The following is a 17,289-nucleotide window of genomic DNA, read 5'->3' as shown; positions in this document are numbered from 1 at the left end:
CATCCATGACGGTCACGATATGACAGTCATGTTTCAGGGCTATACCGTTTTTTGCTGTTCTCTAATAGAATACAAATACAATTACTAGATCATGACATACCATTAAATGACAAAAGAACAAGCTGACAAAGTGTAAAAATCAATCAAATCAATCTTTATTCTTATTTAATCCTTGCTGTAATCTTTGCTGTTTCCTCAGGGCTCCTCCTTCTTCCTCATCTAGGAATGGGGTCTGAGAGTTGGGGGAAAGATTTGACTGGTCAGTGAAACAGTAAATCCAGGACCGTGATTGGCCGCTGCTCAAGCAGTGAATGACGGGGGCGGGTCCGGGAGTTGGGGGAAAGATTTAACTGGTCAGTGAAACAGTAAATCCAGGACCGTGATTGGCCGCTGCTCAAGCAGTGAATGCAGGACCGTGATTGGTCGCCCGAGCAGTGAATGGAGGACCGCGATTCGCCGCCCAAGCAGAGAATTAAGGACCACAAGCAGTGAATGCAGGACCGTGATTGGCTGCCCAGAAGAGACAAAGAAGTTACTGCAGGCGCCACCGTGCCCCCCTCATCTTGAGTTTTTAAAGTATGTGCTTTGATAACATTCCCTTTGCCTGCACGATGAGGCTGTATACATGTACTGTAGCAGTGCCACTTCATTTTTGTCAAATAAACTATTTATAACTTGTGTGTGTCCTCGGTTGTCGCATTAAGATAATAATAGAAAAATAATACACTCAAGGTTGTACTATACTGTGAATTTAGCACTTGGGTAACACGGTCGCAGGTCACAAGGCCGCAGGCCAGTGAGTGAATAGTACTCCCTCTCTCGTGTATTGTGGCCTACTCACTGTCACTGTCCTAATAATGCCTTGTTCTTATAACCTGCACTCTGCAAGTTAGAAGAACATTGTTCAATGGGACTTTGTTAAGGGAAAATGACCTTCGTAGACAAAGCCTTGTTTTGTTTTGTTTTATAAGTGAAGGTAATAAAATGTCATTATCTGTTATAAAGTATGTTTAGCTTTCATCACTGACAGTGCGGCGTCTGGAAATCCACTTGGCTGAGAGATCAAATAGTGTGTGTGTGTGTGTGTGTGTGTGTGTGAGAGAGAGAGAAACAGGGCTAAATTGTTGATGCATGTTTTCCATCAGCTTTATTGTATCACATTGAAATGATAAACATGACATCTTTAAGTGTAATTTATGCTCTGTCGTGTGGTGGTGTTGTGTGCCGAAAGCAGATCTACAAGCTCACAACACGGTGCATCTGCAAAGCGTTGAGAGCTTGTAGGCCTGCTATTTTAGGTCGTACAACAAACCCACTTTACTGACTAGAGGCAATAGGCATAGAGCTGGATAAGCTAATAATAATACCCATACAATTCATAGTTTGTACTTCAACAGTTGTAAGTGTGCCGATTTATTCTCAGCCTTATTATCATAACAATCATGAACGGTGACATTATCCAATTTCTTTCAAATGCCAGACATCAGGTTGTTGTTAATGTGGGTTGGCTGAGCAGCTGATCTGAATTTAATTGATCTTCGCTACTCATCAACTCAGTTAATGTACTGCAGGTACTGGCTGTTCATAGGAGGTGTAATGATCATTTCTAGTCTGTTTATAAATGGGGACGGGACGGGGGGACGGGGGGGGTAGGATCCAGTTCCAATTTTGAATTCCGGAGTTTTATTTGTTAAGTATTTCTACTTTGCAGTATTGATTCTTTTACTTAAGTAAAAAATGTGAGTACTTTTTCCACCTCTGCTAGTGTCTCATTATCTTCCGCCGACTCACCTCTTCAGACTCCACCTCAGCCCGTAGCACTTGCCCTAGCCTTCACGACCTTGCAGGCTTATGCAAAGGCTAAAATGCCGTTTAGATAGCATGTTATGTAGGGAGATGCCAGGTCATTGTTGACAAGGTATCCTATTGTGTAACTGTGTATAATTTCATAATGTAATAAAATGTACAGATTATAGAGATTATGATATTATACTGTTTAGAGTGATGACCAAGGTTCTTGGTTTATGATCCTAGATTACTAGTTCTATGCATTTGATGTATTACCTCATGTTGTCCTTGTTTACTGTAAATCGCTCTGGATTAAGCTAAATCCCTGAATTGTACATTTTAAATAGTAAATAGTAAATTATGTTCATATTCTGAGACGTCGCTTCATTTGACACAAGAACATGCTGCAGAATGAAGTTTGTGAAAGGTTCAAAGCTCCTAAACTCTGGAATGCCCTGTTGCTACCCAAGTCTATTCGACAAGGTGATACTATCATATCCTTTAAATCCCTTTGAAAACATATATGTTCAGAAAAGACTTTTTGAAAATATTTGAAAAATATCAACACATTTTGAATAATCTTTGAATTTTTGAACACAAATCTTGTCTTCTGGGGCATCCCTGGCACAAAACTTTTTCAGATGGGGGTTCGTGGCCAAATACATATCAATTTAGGGGGTCCTTGAGATGAGAAACACTGTTCTATACTTTTATTAACCAAGAGTTGAGAGCTCCGTAGAGATCATCCACGGTCTGTTAAAGTGTTTGTGAAGGACATCCGACAAAATGCTCCAGTTAAGACTTTGAACCACTTTTACATCCTCCTTCCTAGCTGGATTATTCTGCCCCCAAAACTCGTAACAGCCTAACCCATTCAAACCGGGAACGCATCTGTGTCGCTTTAGATTTCTTTGGCTATTTTTGAAAAAGAAAATGCAAATCTTGGAATATAATATATTTTTGAAAGTGAACATTTGTAACTCAAATAATATTTTTACAGTAGAAACCTGGATTTAGAAGACATTTATAGAAAACCCAGAAGCAAAGATTTGAGTTAAAAATGTTCGCTATAAAAATTGTCATGATTTAAAAAAAAAAGAAAAAATTGCAGATCTACAAGCTCATAGCGCGGCACTCGGTGCCGCGCTATGAGGTTGTAGATCTGCATTTTTTTAATAGTCCATTTAATAGCCCAAATATAAAATGCTGGTTATAGTTAAAAATCTAAAATGCGTTTCCGGATTGATTGGGCTAATAATAATAATGTCTTCTTCTCTCTTGACGACACGACCACGGCACCTCAAGTCCCTGGACGGTTACGACTTAGACTCATCTATTATAGCTCAAGACGTCGTTCTGTGTCACAAAAGAACCCTTTAGAACCGACATAATGCCGTCGCGTCGGCCACTCAAAACTAAATATGTCTGGGACTGGGAGATGGCCTTTGAAGAGAAGACGCTTATGAAACATTGTAATATTCCCATTTGACGCCACTTTGTGCGTTATGTGACTTGAGACCGCATTGATTTACCCACTTAAACCCTCTATTACTTTATACTTATTACAGTACTTACTTAGTTCTTACCCTCTAGCACTTAGTTAAAGGGCAAGAACACTTTGGTAGAGGTTTAGGTCGTGTAGTTACCTTGCCATGATGTAACTCCAAAGTTGGACAAGAAATCAAACATAATTGCTCCATTGATTAGAAATTGATCATTCAAAATATTCTCCTCGTTGACTTACATTGTACGGTAAAACAGCTCTCAAAGTCACTCTTTTAGCACATAGACAAACTTCAACTTTGTTTACGTTCGTTTACGGGCTAAAATGGTTACTTTTGAGAGATCTACAAGCTCAAGACGTGTCACTTTGCGCTGCGTTTCGAGCTTGTGGATCTGCTACTTTTGATGCTTTTGTGTGACCCCGTAGTGTGATCAAGTGGGACATTGTCCTTTTTTACATTCATTCTTTTTGATATTCCCAACCCCACAGGTTGGGAGTCGCTGCGTGCGCTGGGGGTTGGAGTGGGTAAGAGCTCTGAACTTCACAGTCCTTCTACAGTACGTAGAAGCATCTGCTGTAATGACTTTGCAGACACAATCAATCATTGTGTGGTCTAAGGTCAGAGACATTGGAAGAACATTGAAGCTGTTCCATAAATAGAGCTCCTTGTTCTGCACAAAGGGGGCCTTTTTGTGCAGTAATCACAGAAACCGTCCTGAGGACGCAACACAAAAACTATTGTTAACCCCCCCCCCCTTTTCTCTTTCCGTGATGAGTAATAGCCACACAGCCCACTAGAAGAAGAATTTGGCGAGGAAAGATTTTAGATTAGGGTAGAATCTACGCAAAGGAAATATTCGCACATCCACTTCAGATGAAGCAATCATGAAAAAAGTATTTCATGGACAAAAATCCCACACACTGCTCCTGCTCAGCAGCAGCAGCAGTTTTTATTCAGATTGAGAGACGTTTCGGTCCGTCTGGACCTTCATCACCTTCCAGCAATGATACCAACATCTTCTTCTATAGGCTATATACACCCCTTCATGTTCACAGGTGTGACACAATCACACTCCTCTGTAGGAGTGTCTCTCAGTGATTGTGTGTGACTAATCACCCTAACCAGACACCCTAACCATTTTTGTTCATGAAATGCTTTTTTCATGATTGCTTCAGATTAGGGTAGAATAAAAGCAATGCGTGCCAAGACAGGTGCTCTTTTATGGCGGTTTTGAAGGAGGGTAGAGTAGACTAAGGAGTCACACTTTTTGATGGCTTATGGCGGTAGGGCATTCCACTTTTTTTTTTGGCATAATAGTAGAATGAATGACTGTCATTCCCCCCATATTTGTCACAAACAGAGGGAACAGAGAGGTGGGTGGAGTGTGAATGAAGGGGGGGGGGGGGGGGGTGCTGTCTTGTGGACATGACTGAACATGGGAGAGCTGTCCTCGCGATGAGTAGAGTTGATTAGGGACACAGAGAGGCCCTTTGTTCTCTCAGCAAGGTACAGTAGTTGTGAGGGCCGGTGCACTGTAGAATTGAGTGTTGTTATAACTCTGTGTGTACACGTGGAACCAAATGGACCCTTACACAGGGGTCCATTTGGTTCCACGTGTACACTCTCAGAGGTGAAATGAACGCTCAGGGTTTTTTTACAGTGTGAAATTAGATCGGAGCAAAATCAGCAAATAATGGTGACCTGACCTCTAAGGTCATCTCCTGTCAATGTCTGTGTTGGGAGATAAACAACAATGCAGGCGTGTTTTGTGGTTGAGCATCCATTCTCTATAGCTGTGCGAAAACATTTGGCACCCCTGCACAAACTAATTAAAGGGGTAGTTCACCCCCAAAATGACTTTTTTTCTATCGATTAGCCACCCCATAGAGACTTGAATTAATGTTTTTTGGATTTGATTTTATAATGTTAATTTATCTTTTTGTTCATTTTAATTTTGTTTTTTTGTCTCCGGTAGGCCGAAAGGCATGGCGAGAGAGTATGTTTTGCACCCTGTCCGTCCGTCCGTCCATGTGTCCTGACCGTCCGTTAGCAGCTAATCTCCGGCACTGTTGGGCCGGTCGCTGCGAAACTGTGCACACACACTCCCTGGATGCCAATTCATAACCTCTGCCCCAAATTTTTCACATGGGCCTGTTATAAGCGCCAGCAGGAGGCTGATTTATCCCATTTTTTGATAGTACTCATACAGATTTTATTAACCATGCAAATTGGTACACAGTATCTCTATATTCAACACGGATCTGTCGGATTTTCCAGATTGGTCCGTTTTGAACAAAATGCCTCAAATCATGAATGCAGCTTGCCATTTCCGTGAAATTTCACACGCACATTCCCACTAGGCCGAGGAAGCAATGCCACCATTTTCACATTGGCCTGTTATAGCGCCACCTGCATGTCTAATTTAGCAAAATACATTTTTGGAACAAAATGCCTCAAATCATGAATGCCGTGTCCGATTGCCGTGAAAGCCTTAAGAAGAAATGGCACCCTTTTCACATTGGCTTATTATAGCGCCACCAGGAGGCCACAATAGCGTACCTGACCTGGCGGAGACCTGTTCTTTGAGGAGCACTTTTTCTCGTTTTACTTTAATTTGTATTTTTAGTTGTACATTTATATTGCATTTGCTTTGTTCAGGGCCCCAGGAAGACTAGAGGCTCATTCGTCTCTAATGGGGATCCCTTAATAAACAAACAAACAAACAAACAGCGGTCTTTGAAATTAAAACATTTGAGAACCACTGCTCTAGAAGTTGACCGTGTTCTTATGTATTGAGGCGGTAATCCTTTATAGTAGGCCTTTAAGTCACATCATTGTGTCTTCTTTCTTCAGACTGTGGAATGCAGCCAAGCAGTCTGTCTCTTCCGTGTTTGTGCTCCCGATTAGGTCCTTGTGAATCCTGTCCTGGGACGTTACTGAATGTGCTTTCACTCTGGCCACACAGCAGCTATCATTGACAGAGGAGATAAAGCAGTCGCTAAAGACACACACACACACACACACACACACACACACACACACACACACACACACACACACACACACACACACACACACACACACACACACACACACACACACACACACACACACACACACACACACACACACCGTTTGTTTTACTATTCTTGTGAGGACATCAACATTTTAGTACGGTGATGTTATGAACTGCATTTTTTAAATGTTATTTATATGTACTGTAAGAAGCGGCTTGCTAGCTCTCATGCATTGAAGGAGGCATGAGCTTGGCTCTAGGCTCTCCCTAGGCTGGCAGAGGGAGTGTAGCGCCCAGGATTACTTAGACAATAATTGGCACTGGGTGAAAAAAATGGGTTACAAAATCGCGGGATAAAAAATTTAAGATTTTTTTTTTTTTTTACATTTTAACCCTATAACCCTGAAGCCAACCCTACAAGCACGTTATGAGTTTGTAGATCGGCTATTTTTTGCCGCACAACTAACTATAAATCAGGCATAACTCTCTAACCCTAACCCCTAAATATACCTTCTGAAATGAACCCTAATCTGAATCTTTTCCTAATTGTAAGCCCTTACTCCCCAAATCTTTTTTAACCATGAAACCATGTCTATTTCTCAAATTCTACTTGCATTTGGGGTGCATTTGACCCTCACAAGTATAGTAAGACAAGTACTGTACACACACACACACACACACACACACACACACACACACACACACACACACACACACACACACACACACACACACACACACACACACACACACACACACACACACACACACACACACACGCTGCACAACACCACACACAGGCACATGCAAACAAAAGACAAACTACTACAGTATCTCATGACATCCACCCTCAAGCAGGATGTTTGCAATCTTTGTCGATTGGCCTAGTGTACACAAGCAGGAAAACACAGGATCCTGGCACATGCCCAAGCATGTCCGCTTCACTAAGGGAAGATACACTCCCAAAGCGTGTCATTTTAGTTTAATTTTAGATATTTTTGCATCTACTGTACCGGTATTAAAAATAGCAGATATACAAGCTCACAGTGCGTCACTTCATGCCGCGCTGTGAGCTTGTACATCTGCTATTTCTTTTAAACATTTTTGAAAAATCTTGTAAAAAGTGTAAGAACTACTGATTTAGAAGGCATACATTATACAAATGCCTTCTAAATCAGTAGTTTTCGAACTTTATTGTGCCAAGGACCCTGAAAATAATATGTATTTGGCCGTGGACCCCCCCCCCCCCACCTGAAAAGGTTTTGTGCGGCCGCCACAAAGGCACGGTCAGTGTTGCAATGGTGAATTGGAACGTGGTTGCACTCTATTTTAATGACGTGACGCGCACGTCGCTTAACACCTACACTGCAGGTCACACAATGAACAATTGCTATGCGTCTAGGCTCATTCCTATGTTAATCCCCCTGGTGTGAGTCGGGAGCCTTTGTAAACTTTGTTGAGGTGTGAATTTAAACTCGTTTAAAATCTTATGCGTGTGCCTGGGCGTACTCCTGGTCAAATAGGTTCATGCACGGCGTGCAAGGCCGTCCCATGATGCAATGCAACCCTGGGCACGGTCACCCCTGTTTTTTTCAGTTGGGTTCTTAGTAAAAAACCAGCAGTGACTGGTCAGCTGACCTCAGAGCTCTGACTGAGTTTCATTGATTAATTGATTGAGCTTAATTGATCCAGTTCAGCACCGCAGCTAGTAGGCATGAAAAACAGATAGAGGTAGAGTAGATAGATACAAATGAAGTAGTAAGGTATAACACTAATTATAAAATAAGATGAATATAAAACAGTATAAATAAAAGCATATGTATCATGCACAATCTATCACCAATAGTGAATATATAAAATATGAGAGACGATTTATTGATTTAAATGCATACTTTGGGACTGAACATTAGTGTTAAATGTGAGAACCCTAACCCCCTAACCCCTCGGGTCCATGTGTTCACTCTGAGATTCAAATGAACACTCAGGATTTAACAGTGTGTTGTCTGGAGACGACAAAACACGACAACATTTACTAGAATGCACCGACTCTCTGGCCTGCTTCCAAGTAACACTAGACGTTTCAAGTGTCAACACAAGTAAACCACGGTTCGGAAGAAAAGACTGGATTTTCCAAAGAGTGGGAAAGTGAAGCTGATATAGTATACAATACATTCTCTTTCCAACTAGAACGCCTCTTTCCAGTGGTGGAAAAAGTACTCGCATTTTTTTTACTTAAGTAAAAGTTTCAATACTGCAATGTAGAAATACTCTGTTACAAGTAAAAGTCTGGAATTCAAAATTTACCTGAGTAAAAGTACAAAAGTATTGGTATCAAAATGTACTTGAAGTACCAAAAGTAGAAAGTTCTCATTATGCAGATTATCCCATTTCACAAGTTTTCAAATGTAGGCAATGAAAGCAAAAATAGCAGATCTACAAGCTCACAATGCGTCGCATTGTGAGCTTGTAGATCGGCTATTTTCAAATGGACGAAATGTATACAGGGCTGAAGTGGAATGTATGTTTTGTAATGATAATCAAAATCTACCAAGTACTAGTAACTAAAGTGGTCAAATAATCGTAGTGGAGTGAAAGTACAATATTTGCCTCTGAGATGTAGTGGAATAGAAGTAAAAGTACAAAAAAAAATGGAAATACTCCAGTAAAGTAAAAAGTACCTCAAAATTTTACAGTAGTACAGTACTTGAGTAAATGTACTTTGTTACTTTACACCACAACCTCTTTCCTTGTTCTGTCTGGTTTGTACCCTCTCTTTACAGCTACTGAGGAATGACACCCTGGCCTATATGCTGTATATAGTTACAGCATGTGTGCTTTAAAGGGACTATAGCCAAACCCCCCCGGGATTTGAACCGAGTCGCGAGTGATGTCTGTTGCTCTACTGTTTTGCCGGGTCATGGGAAAATGTAGCAGTTCTCTTGTTTAGTCACAGCATGGGTGAATTGAGGTCTACCTCTCTGACGCTTGTTCTTAATTTATTGTTTTAGGCGGAGAGCAGAATTGAGAGAGTAAGTTGTTGTGTTTACGTGGTGTGCAATCCTAATGTGAGCTTAACTAAAGAAGTCCTACTTTATAATCCATTAAGACCTGAGGCCAACAGTTTTCTGAAAAACGTACGTTGCTATATCAGTGGTGCTCAAACCTTTTCATGTCAAGGACCCCCTCATCTAAAAAAAAATGTTGCTTTAAAAATATATATGTATTCAAAGATTTGCACAAATTATCATGATTTTTCAAAAATTGCTAGAAGCTCATAGCGCGGCACGTAGTGATGAGCTTTTAGATCTGCTATTTTTTTTAAATCATGATGTTTTTTTAATAGTCAAAGTATAAAATATTGGTTAAAGTTAAACTAATGTCAAAAGCCTCCCCTGTCACCGACTCCCTCATTATATTGACACATTTAGATCCTGAGTCCAGGTTGGACACAACCTTTGACACAATCCTGTTTCTGGTTTGACCTGAAGGTCAAAATGCAATTTCTTCCTCTGAGCAAGCAGGCAGGCTCTATTAGCACATTGGTATAGAATTTTAAAAAATCAGCACTTGCGCAGGAGACCTGGGTCGGGTTCAAATCCAGGGTAAGACATCATCATTTTATAGTGGAAAATCCCCTTGGAACAGAATTCCACTTTCCTCTGGAGGAGCTGAGTGAGTGTTATCTAGGAAGCAGAGCAGAAAGAATGATCAACATGTAAACTGTCACACATTCTGCCCCCATGTTATCCTTCAAGTTTCTGTCTCCTTCTGTCACTTTTACACTTTTTACACCCACAAACTCTGATCTGGGGCCAGTTGGCCAACATCCCTACTAGTCTTTAAACCAGTGGTTCCAAAACAGTGGGTTGGGACACATTTTTAAAGACTTACTAGGGACCTACTAGACTTTTGAAGACTAGTAGGGATGTTGGCCAACTGTTTTTTTAAATTTTTTACATTAAACACTTGAACTCTCGCAACCTTATTCCGGGGCAAAACATTCGCCGAAAATAGCAGATCTACAAGCTCACAGTACTTTTTCCACCACTGGTAAACACAGTGTGGTTAATATGATGGACTGAGTTCTGACGGACTGGCCTGTGTTGTTTGTGTTTCCAGCGGTGCCTTCTCCGAGGTGGTCCTAGCGGAAGAGAAGAGGACCCAGAAGTTGGTGGCCATCAAATGCATCCCCAAGAAAGCCCTCGAGGGCAAGGAGACCAGCATCGAGAATGAGATCGCCGTCCTGCACAAGTAAGTGAATGCAAGGTTGTAGGGCCCTAGTTTTGTGGTTAGTCGTGCATGGCGTGACTCGGCGGGAAGCTGAGGAAGTTTGAATTGACAATAAATTCCAGAGTTAGAATTGCCTTGAGCCGATGCGGGAGGAGAGATGCAAAATTTTGATTGATTGATTGATTGAATACTTTATTAGTCCGAAATGTAAACAGCACGTGGTACAGTAAGACATTAAGGCCAAAAGGATAACACAAAAAAGTCCTGGTGGAATTGTTTCCATTGTGGTCCTATGTATTCAATTAATCAACATTGCATAAAAGATGTACACAATAATACATGTCATCAACCAATACAAACATGTACAGTACAAAGAAGATGGGTAATTACATTTACCTCCCCTGGAATGTTGGTGTTCAAGCTGTGCACTGCACCACAGGTACTCGGGTTACAATTTACAATTCAGGCATTCAGCAGATTCTCTTATCCAGAATGAATTACAAGAGCCAGATAAATGGTGTGAACCCTAGTCGACAAACGACAGTGTAAATGGTCACGTCAGTAGAGTGCAAAGGAAAACAATTTACTGCTTGAAAGACACTAGGATATCAGGTAAATGTCACACCTGGCATCTGTCTAAAACAACATCTAAATAACGTTCTTGTCATTTGTATTGAAGCACAAACAAATCTAAGTAACAAAACATACAGTACGTGTATGTGAACAAGTAAGCCGTTACCTGTGCTTTATTGCACCTGTCTCCCCAAAATAGGGCAAAGAGTTAAATAACCACTCCAGATTCTCCAGAAGAAGCTGACCCATCGTGGCATAACTGTTACAGTCTGCAGAATTACCATTTTCATCATTTTGCATCATCACAATCTTGCTTGAAACGAAAGCCGCCCCCAGACCAAAGTTCCCGTAAACCAAAGTGATCCTTTCTTTCTACCTTAATCAGCCAGTGTCTCTCCACTTTAGCTTCCCTAGTGGTTCTATCTGGTGATAGATATATTGGTGATTGTACTGTGTTGATGATGTGTAACAATTACACCAAAGGCAAGCATCAGCACTCAAATACTGTGGTGCAAAGTAACCAAGTACATGTACTCAAGTACTGTACTTAAGTACAATTTTGAGGTTCTTTTACTTTACTGGAGTATTTCCAATTTTCTTTCACTTTACTCCACTACATCTCAGAGACAAATATAGTGCTTTTTACTCCACTACAAACTAGTTACTCTGTAGATTTTGATTATTGTTACAAAACATACATTAACCACTTCAGCCCTATTTGAAAATAGCCGATCTACAAGCTCACAACACGTCACATTGACCGGCTTGTAGATCTGCTATTTTCAAAATATGTGAAAATATGTGCATAATGAGTACTTTTACTTTTGATACTCTAAGTTTGTTTTGATGCCAATACTTTGTCCTTTTACTCAAGTAAATATTGATTACCGGACCGGAGTAGTTCTTCTTTGCAGTATTGATATTTTTACTTGAGTAAAAGAAAAAAAGTACTTTTACCACCACTGCTCAAATACAGTACCTCTCTTTACAAGTGTGGGGGGGGGTAGGGGGGATGAATTGCATGGCTAACGGCGGAAATGACTGAACTACATTGGGCCCTAAGCTATTTATAGTGCTCTTGTTGCCTGGGTTACAGGAGACACAGTGTACAGCCATCCCTCCTAAGGTGTGGAATGAGGTACGTACGTACGTAGGTACGTACGGGGGCAGGAGAAGCTTAATTTTGCAGAGTTTGTCGAATGGGGATGAATTCTAGAGCCGTGGTTCCCCAAACTCTTCAGCTCAAGATCATCTAACCTACTGTATGTACAGTACGTATTTGGTGTCTCCCCCCCCCCCCAAAAAAAAACTCATCAATGAATCACTTGACTTAAGCCTTATTTCAAAAATTGTTAAAATAGCTGATCTATAAGCTCGTAGATCTGTTATTTTCACTATTTCTTAAAAAGTATTTTTTATGATTTTGGAAGAATTTGTTTTATTTTTTGAACATTATTATTATTGAACATATTACAGTAGCCTACATGACAGTATCAAACAGTATCAAACAGTTAAAAAATACAAACAAAATAATGTTTAAAATAATGTTTAAAAATCAATCTCAATCATATGGTGTAATACCTCATAACAAAACAGTCAAAATAATTGTAAAAACATGGTTACAATTTAATATTTACCTTACAATATACAGACAACAGTCCCAAACACCCAAGACACATCAAGATGTTAGCCGTAATCAAAAAGCAAACTCCCATGAACCCATAAAAAAGCAAAACACTGATCTAGAGAAAACTCCACCTAACGGTCTTTGGTCTCTCCTTATCTGAAGTTTGTTGTCTAGTGATCCCTCCCCTCCAGGTTGCCATGGATACTGTAGAGAGAGAAGCACTGATTTCATGAAGTGTTACTTACCCGTGTGTGAAGGTGTGTTGTTCACATGTAGTCGAGCTAATGTAGTGCAAATATTATTTAGACAGCAGTGGTTATCAAGGGACCCCCAAATTGTATTTAAATGTATTTGGCCACGGACCCCCATCTGAAAATAGTTTGTGCCAGGGTCCAGGGACCACCAGAAGAGAATATTTGTGTTAAAAAATTCAAAAACATTTCAAAAAGAGCTGATGTACAAGCTTGTGTAGATATGCTATTTTTTAATAGCCAACGTATGGATAAAGTGGTTAAAATGATTGTAATGCTCTAGGCCTATTAGCACATTTATAGCTGTGGACCCCCTGCGAAACCCCACTTGGGACCCCACTTTTAGTTGGTTCTCAAAACAGTACATGCGCCACTGCAGTACATTGTACAAAATGTGCTCACGTTTTGTGAAGTGAAAAGAAAATCATACACTTATGATTGAAGATTCATACTATAGTGAATGCCCTTGCTCTGATTGGCTTTGGGACAGTGGTTTTCAACTTTTTTCATATCTAGGTCCATTATTTATGCGATATTCCACGGACTGTTTGATGAGATTTAGACTCTCAGACCCAAAACGTAGAATATTTTGTTGTCGTTGGATACGAAGCTGTATTGATGTTGGTACCATAGGAGAGATAATAGGCAAACGTTGATCAAAATAACAATTCTTTAATTAAGTAAATGCAGATGTTTAACAATAATGTAACTCTTTAGAGCTTAAAATGAAATGAATGAATGAAACGCTCTCAAGAGTTTAAAGATCTAATAAGGGTCCATTTGGTTACCAACTCTCCATCATTTAGCTGGGGACCACCTGCAATAGTGAATACCCTTGCTCTGATTGGCTTTAGGATAATGCCCCCTCCAAAAAATGTATGTCTGCACATCGACTTCTATCCACAAAGTCACAGATGCATACATGTGATGTGACTCACAGGTACTGTGAGATATGGTGAAAAGTACAAGCGTGCGCAGCTCCCCCAATCTAGAAACTATATTGAGCGTGCGCTCGTGACAAAGTATCAAAACAAACAGAAATAAAAAGGTTGAGAATCACTGCTATAGAGCCACGGCGTAAAAAAATATTCTTCAATTATGAGGGTCCCTGCCCTGGCATATCGTATGAGCTATTAACAGGTATAAAAATAAAGTGTGCTAACAGTATATTAATAGTGTTTGTTAGCAGGTATAAATATAGTCAAAGTGGTACATAAACAACCTATCCCCAGTGTTGCCAGGTCTGCTTATTATAAGTGACTTTGGGCTTGTTTTTCTGTGAAGTTGCTTGTAAATATTAGGCGTTTTCTTTTTTGTCTAAAGTATAGTTGCTTATTTGGGCATTGCTTCCAAATAGTTTGATTATTGTTTAAACTAGTGGTTCTCAAACATTTTTATGTCATGGACCCCCAAATTAATTTGTATTTGTCCACGGACCCCCATCTGAAATTATATTTTTTGCCAGGGACCCCCATACCAGATTTGTGTTGTTAAAATGTTTCAAAAAATATTCCACTTTTTTCCCCCCCCGACGTGTTGTGAACTTGTAGATCGGCTATTTTCAAATAGCCTACGTATATAGGTTTGAAGTGCTCATGTGGCCCATAATAGTCGCTTCTTTTGGGCTTGTTTGCATAGACCTGGTTGCTTATTTCTCTCGCAAAATCTGCCAACACTGCCTATCCCCAGTGGTGTGGGTAAAAATAGAGGTAAGATCCTCGCTGCTCGCCTGTACGTTGATGCTGTATTTCATTGTTACCCTCTGGTACTGTATGATGATTATAGACCGTTCAGAACGGGGGTTACCAAACATTTTCAGCTTTAGACCCAGAAGATAACATTTGGTGTCTTCCCAGCCAGGACCCCAACTAACAAAAAATATATTATGACTTAATAACCACATAAGGCCTATTTAAAAAATAGGGAAAATAGCTGACCTTCAAGCTCACAACACGACGCTGATTCATTGTGAGTTTATAGATCTGCTATTTTCACTATTTCTTAAAAGGTTATTTTTTTTTACATTACATTTTTTTCGTGTTGATTTTTTTCTGTGTGAAAATCTTATGACATAAACATATTCCTATTTTAAATATAGGAAACTAGAAAACAAGTATATATGTACTCGCAACCCATATAAATGGTTCCATCCTGACCGCTGGCAATGGAAGTAAATGGAGGGAGGAAAAAGCTTATAGTGCAGGTCACAGGACACGTTATACATCATGCTAGTGGTGTTCACCGCTTTAATCCTAAAGCTTAATTTATATCCAGTTGCGTGCTGAAAATAGCCTAATATACAAGCTCACAACATGTTGCGATTAAGAGATTTTCAGGGGTGACATTTTTGGAGCAGGGGTCACACGGTGTGAGAAATAGGAGATGTCTGCATGAGTGCATGATAAGCAGGGTGATTTGTTTTATGTGTCACACTCGGTGAGAGTTGGCAGCTGTGTGATCATGTTGTACTGTAGTGTATCAGTGGTTCCTGAACTTTTCTGGATCTGTGCTATATCCTCATGTCCCTATAATAGCCCACATGTTGGGAATCGCTGATGTTGATGTGTCTGCTCACTTAGCAGTTAACGCATTAAAACCGTGAACGCATCTGTGTAACCACTTTAACCATTTATCTTATACTTTGGCTATTAAAACATAGCAGATCTACAAGCTCATAGCGCTATGAGCTTGTAAATGGTAAAATGGTAAACGGTGCATTTATATAGCGCTTTTATCCAAAGCATAGATTGTGCATTACATTCATACACCGATGGCGGAGGAAACCATGCAAGGAAAACCTGCTCATCGGGAGCAATTTGGGGTTTAGCATCTTGCTCAAGGACACTTCGACACTAACTCTGGGGGGAACCCGGGATCTTTGCTTCTGGGGGGTCCCTGGAACAACATATTTTGATGGGGATCGGTGGCCAAAAACATCATTTTGGGGGTCCTTGACAAGAGAAGGTTTGAGCACCACTGATATACAGTAGCAACAATAGCTTTTCAGAAAAATGAAGACATTTGTTGAGACATTTGACAGTTAACAAATGTTGGCTTTGAAAATACATATATTCAAAGATTTACACTTTTTCAAAAATAGCAGATATACAAGCTCATAGCGCGGCACTGAGTGCCGCGCTATGAGCCAAAGAAATATATAAAGTCACACAGATGCGGACATGGTAGATCTATCCATAGATAGACCAGTGTGTTGTGCATGGATCTTATACTGTAGCAGGTGAATAACTACAGAATGTGTCAGTGTGGAAGCTGATGGGGTTTTCCTGGATTTGACATTATAGTCTCTCTGTTGTAATCTGGCTTGAGCTCAGGGCAGGCTGACTCATAGAACGCTAGAACAGTTGAGAGAGAGAGAGTTGGCCTTGGGTTATATGATCTGTCATTGACTGTCTACAGTGCCTCGAACCCACACAAACGGCTTACAGCTGCAATACAGAAAGAGAACGTGATGTCACCCCATTGAAAAGTAAACGTGGAAAACCTCTCAACCAGTGTTGATTTTGACCGCACGTTTTCATTTAGTTTTAGTCATAGTCTTTTGAATAAAATTCCATTTAGTTTTAGTCATATTTTAGTCATCTGAAATGTTTTAGTCTACCAAATATCGTAAGATTTCAGTCGACTAAATCTACAGTGTAAATCGTAGTCGACTACAATGTATTTTGGCGGGCTTTGATGGCATCGTAATGCCTGATTTTACACTTGGTTGCATGCTGAAAATAGCGATCTTGTGAGCTTGTAGATCTGCTATTTTCAGAGTGCAACACCTGAGCGGCACAAACAAGCATAAAATGACATGTATTTTAATTCTACTGGATCTCTTCTCAACTAGTCACTCCCTAACATTTTAGTCTAGTTTTTATTTCTTGACGAAATTGACAATGTATTTAGTCTTAATTTTAGTTATCATAGCTTAGTTTTTATTTAGTTTTCGTCAGTGAAAAAAGGCAGTTGTCTGTCTGTCTGTCTGTCTGTCTGTCTGTCTGTCTGTCTGTCTGTCTGTCTGTCTGTCTGTCTGATCCAAGTCGAAATACAATCGATTGATTTCTCGTGCCGTCACAGACCCATACAGGTCTGTTTTGTGTATCAATCATTTACCTGGGGACTCCCTCCCTGGACTCCCTGGACTTTAGGGCCACAGACAGTGTTAACACACACAACATAAATAAAATATGCCTGCAATGTTGGTGACTCATGTGGCCATCATGTGCCCATGTCTTATCACCAGGCCATGTGGTTACTTATATACGCGGGGCATCAGAATATGGCCTTCAGCCA

At 40.3% G+C, this 17,289-nt stretch overlaps 1 protein-coding gene across 1 annotated transcript in view; it reads left to right on the top strand.

Annotated features, from left to right (window-relative positions):
- camk1b (calcium/calmodulin-dependent protein kinase Ib) overlaps positions 1-17,289 on the top strand; it is a 90,104-nt gene that overhangs the window by 53,083 nt on the left and 19,732 nt on the right. Inside the window, exon 3 of the mRNA XM_084061606.1 lies at positions 10,429-10,560. Coding sequence (XP_083917732.1) covers positions 10,429-10,560 — 132 coding nt within the window. The remainder of the gene's footprint in view (positions 1-10,428; positions 10,561-17,289) is intronic.

This window comes from Gymnoscopelus microlampas (genome assembly GCF_963454915.1).
Source record: "Gymnoscopelus microlampas genome assembly, chromosome: 7".
NCBI lineage: Eukaryota > Metazoa > Chordata > Actinopteri > Myctophiformes > Myctophidae > Gymnoscopelus > Gymnoscopelus microlampas.
This window is presented reverse-complemented; position numbering and strand designations above follow the sequence as displayed.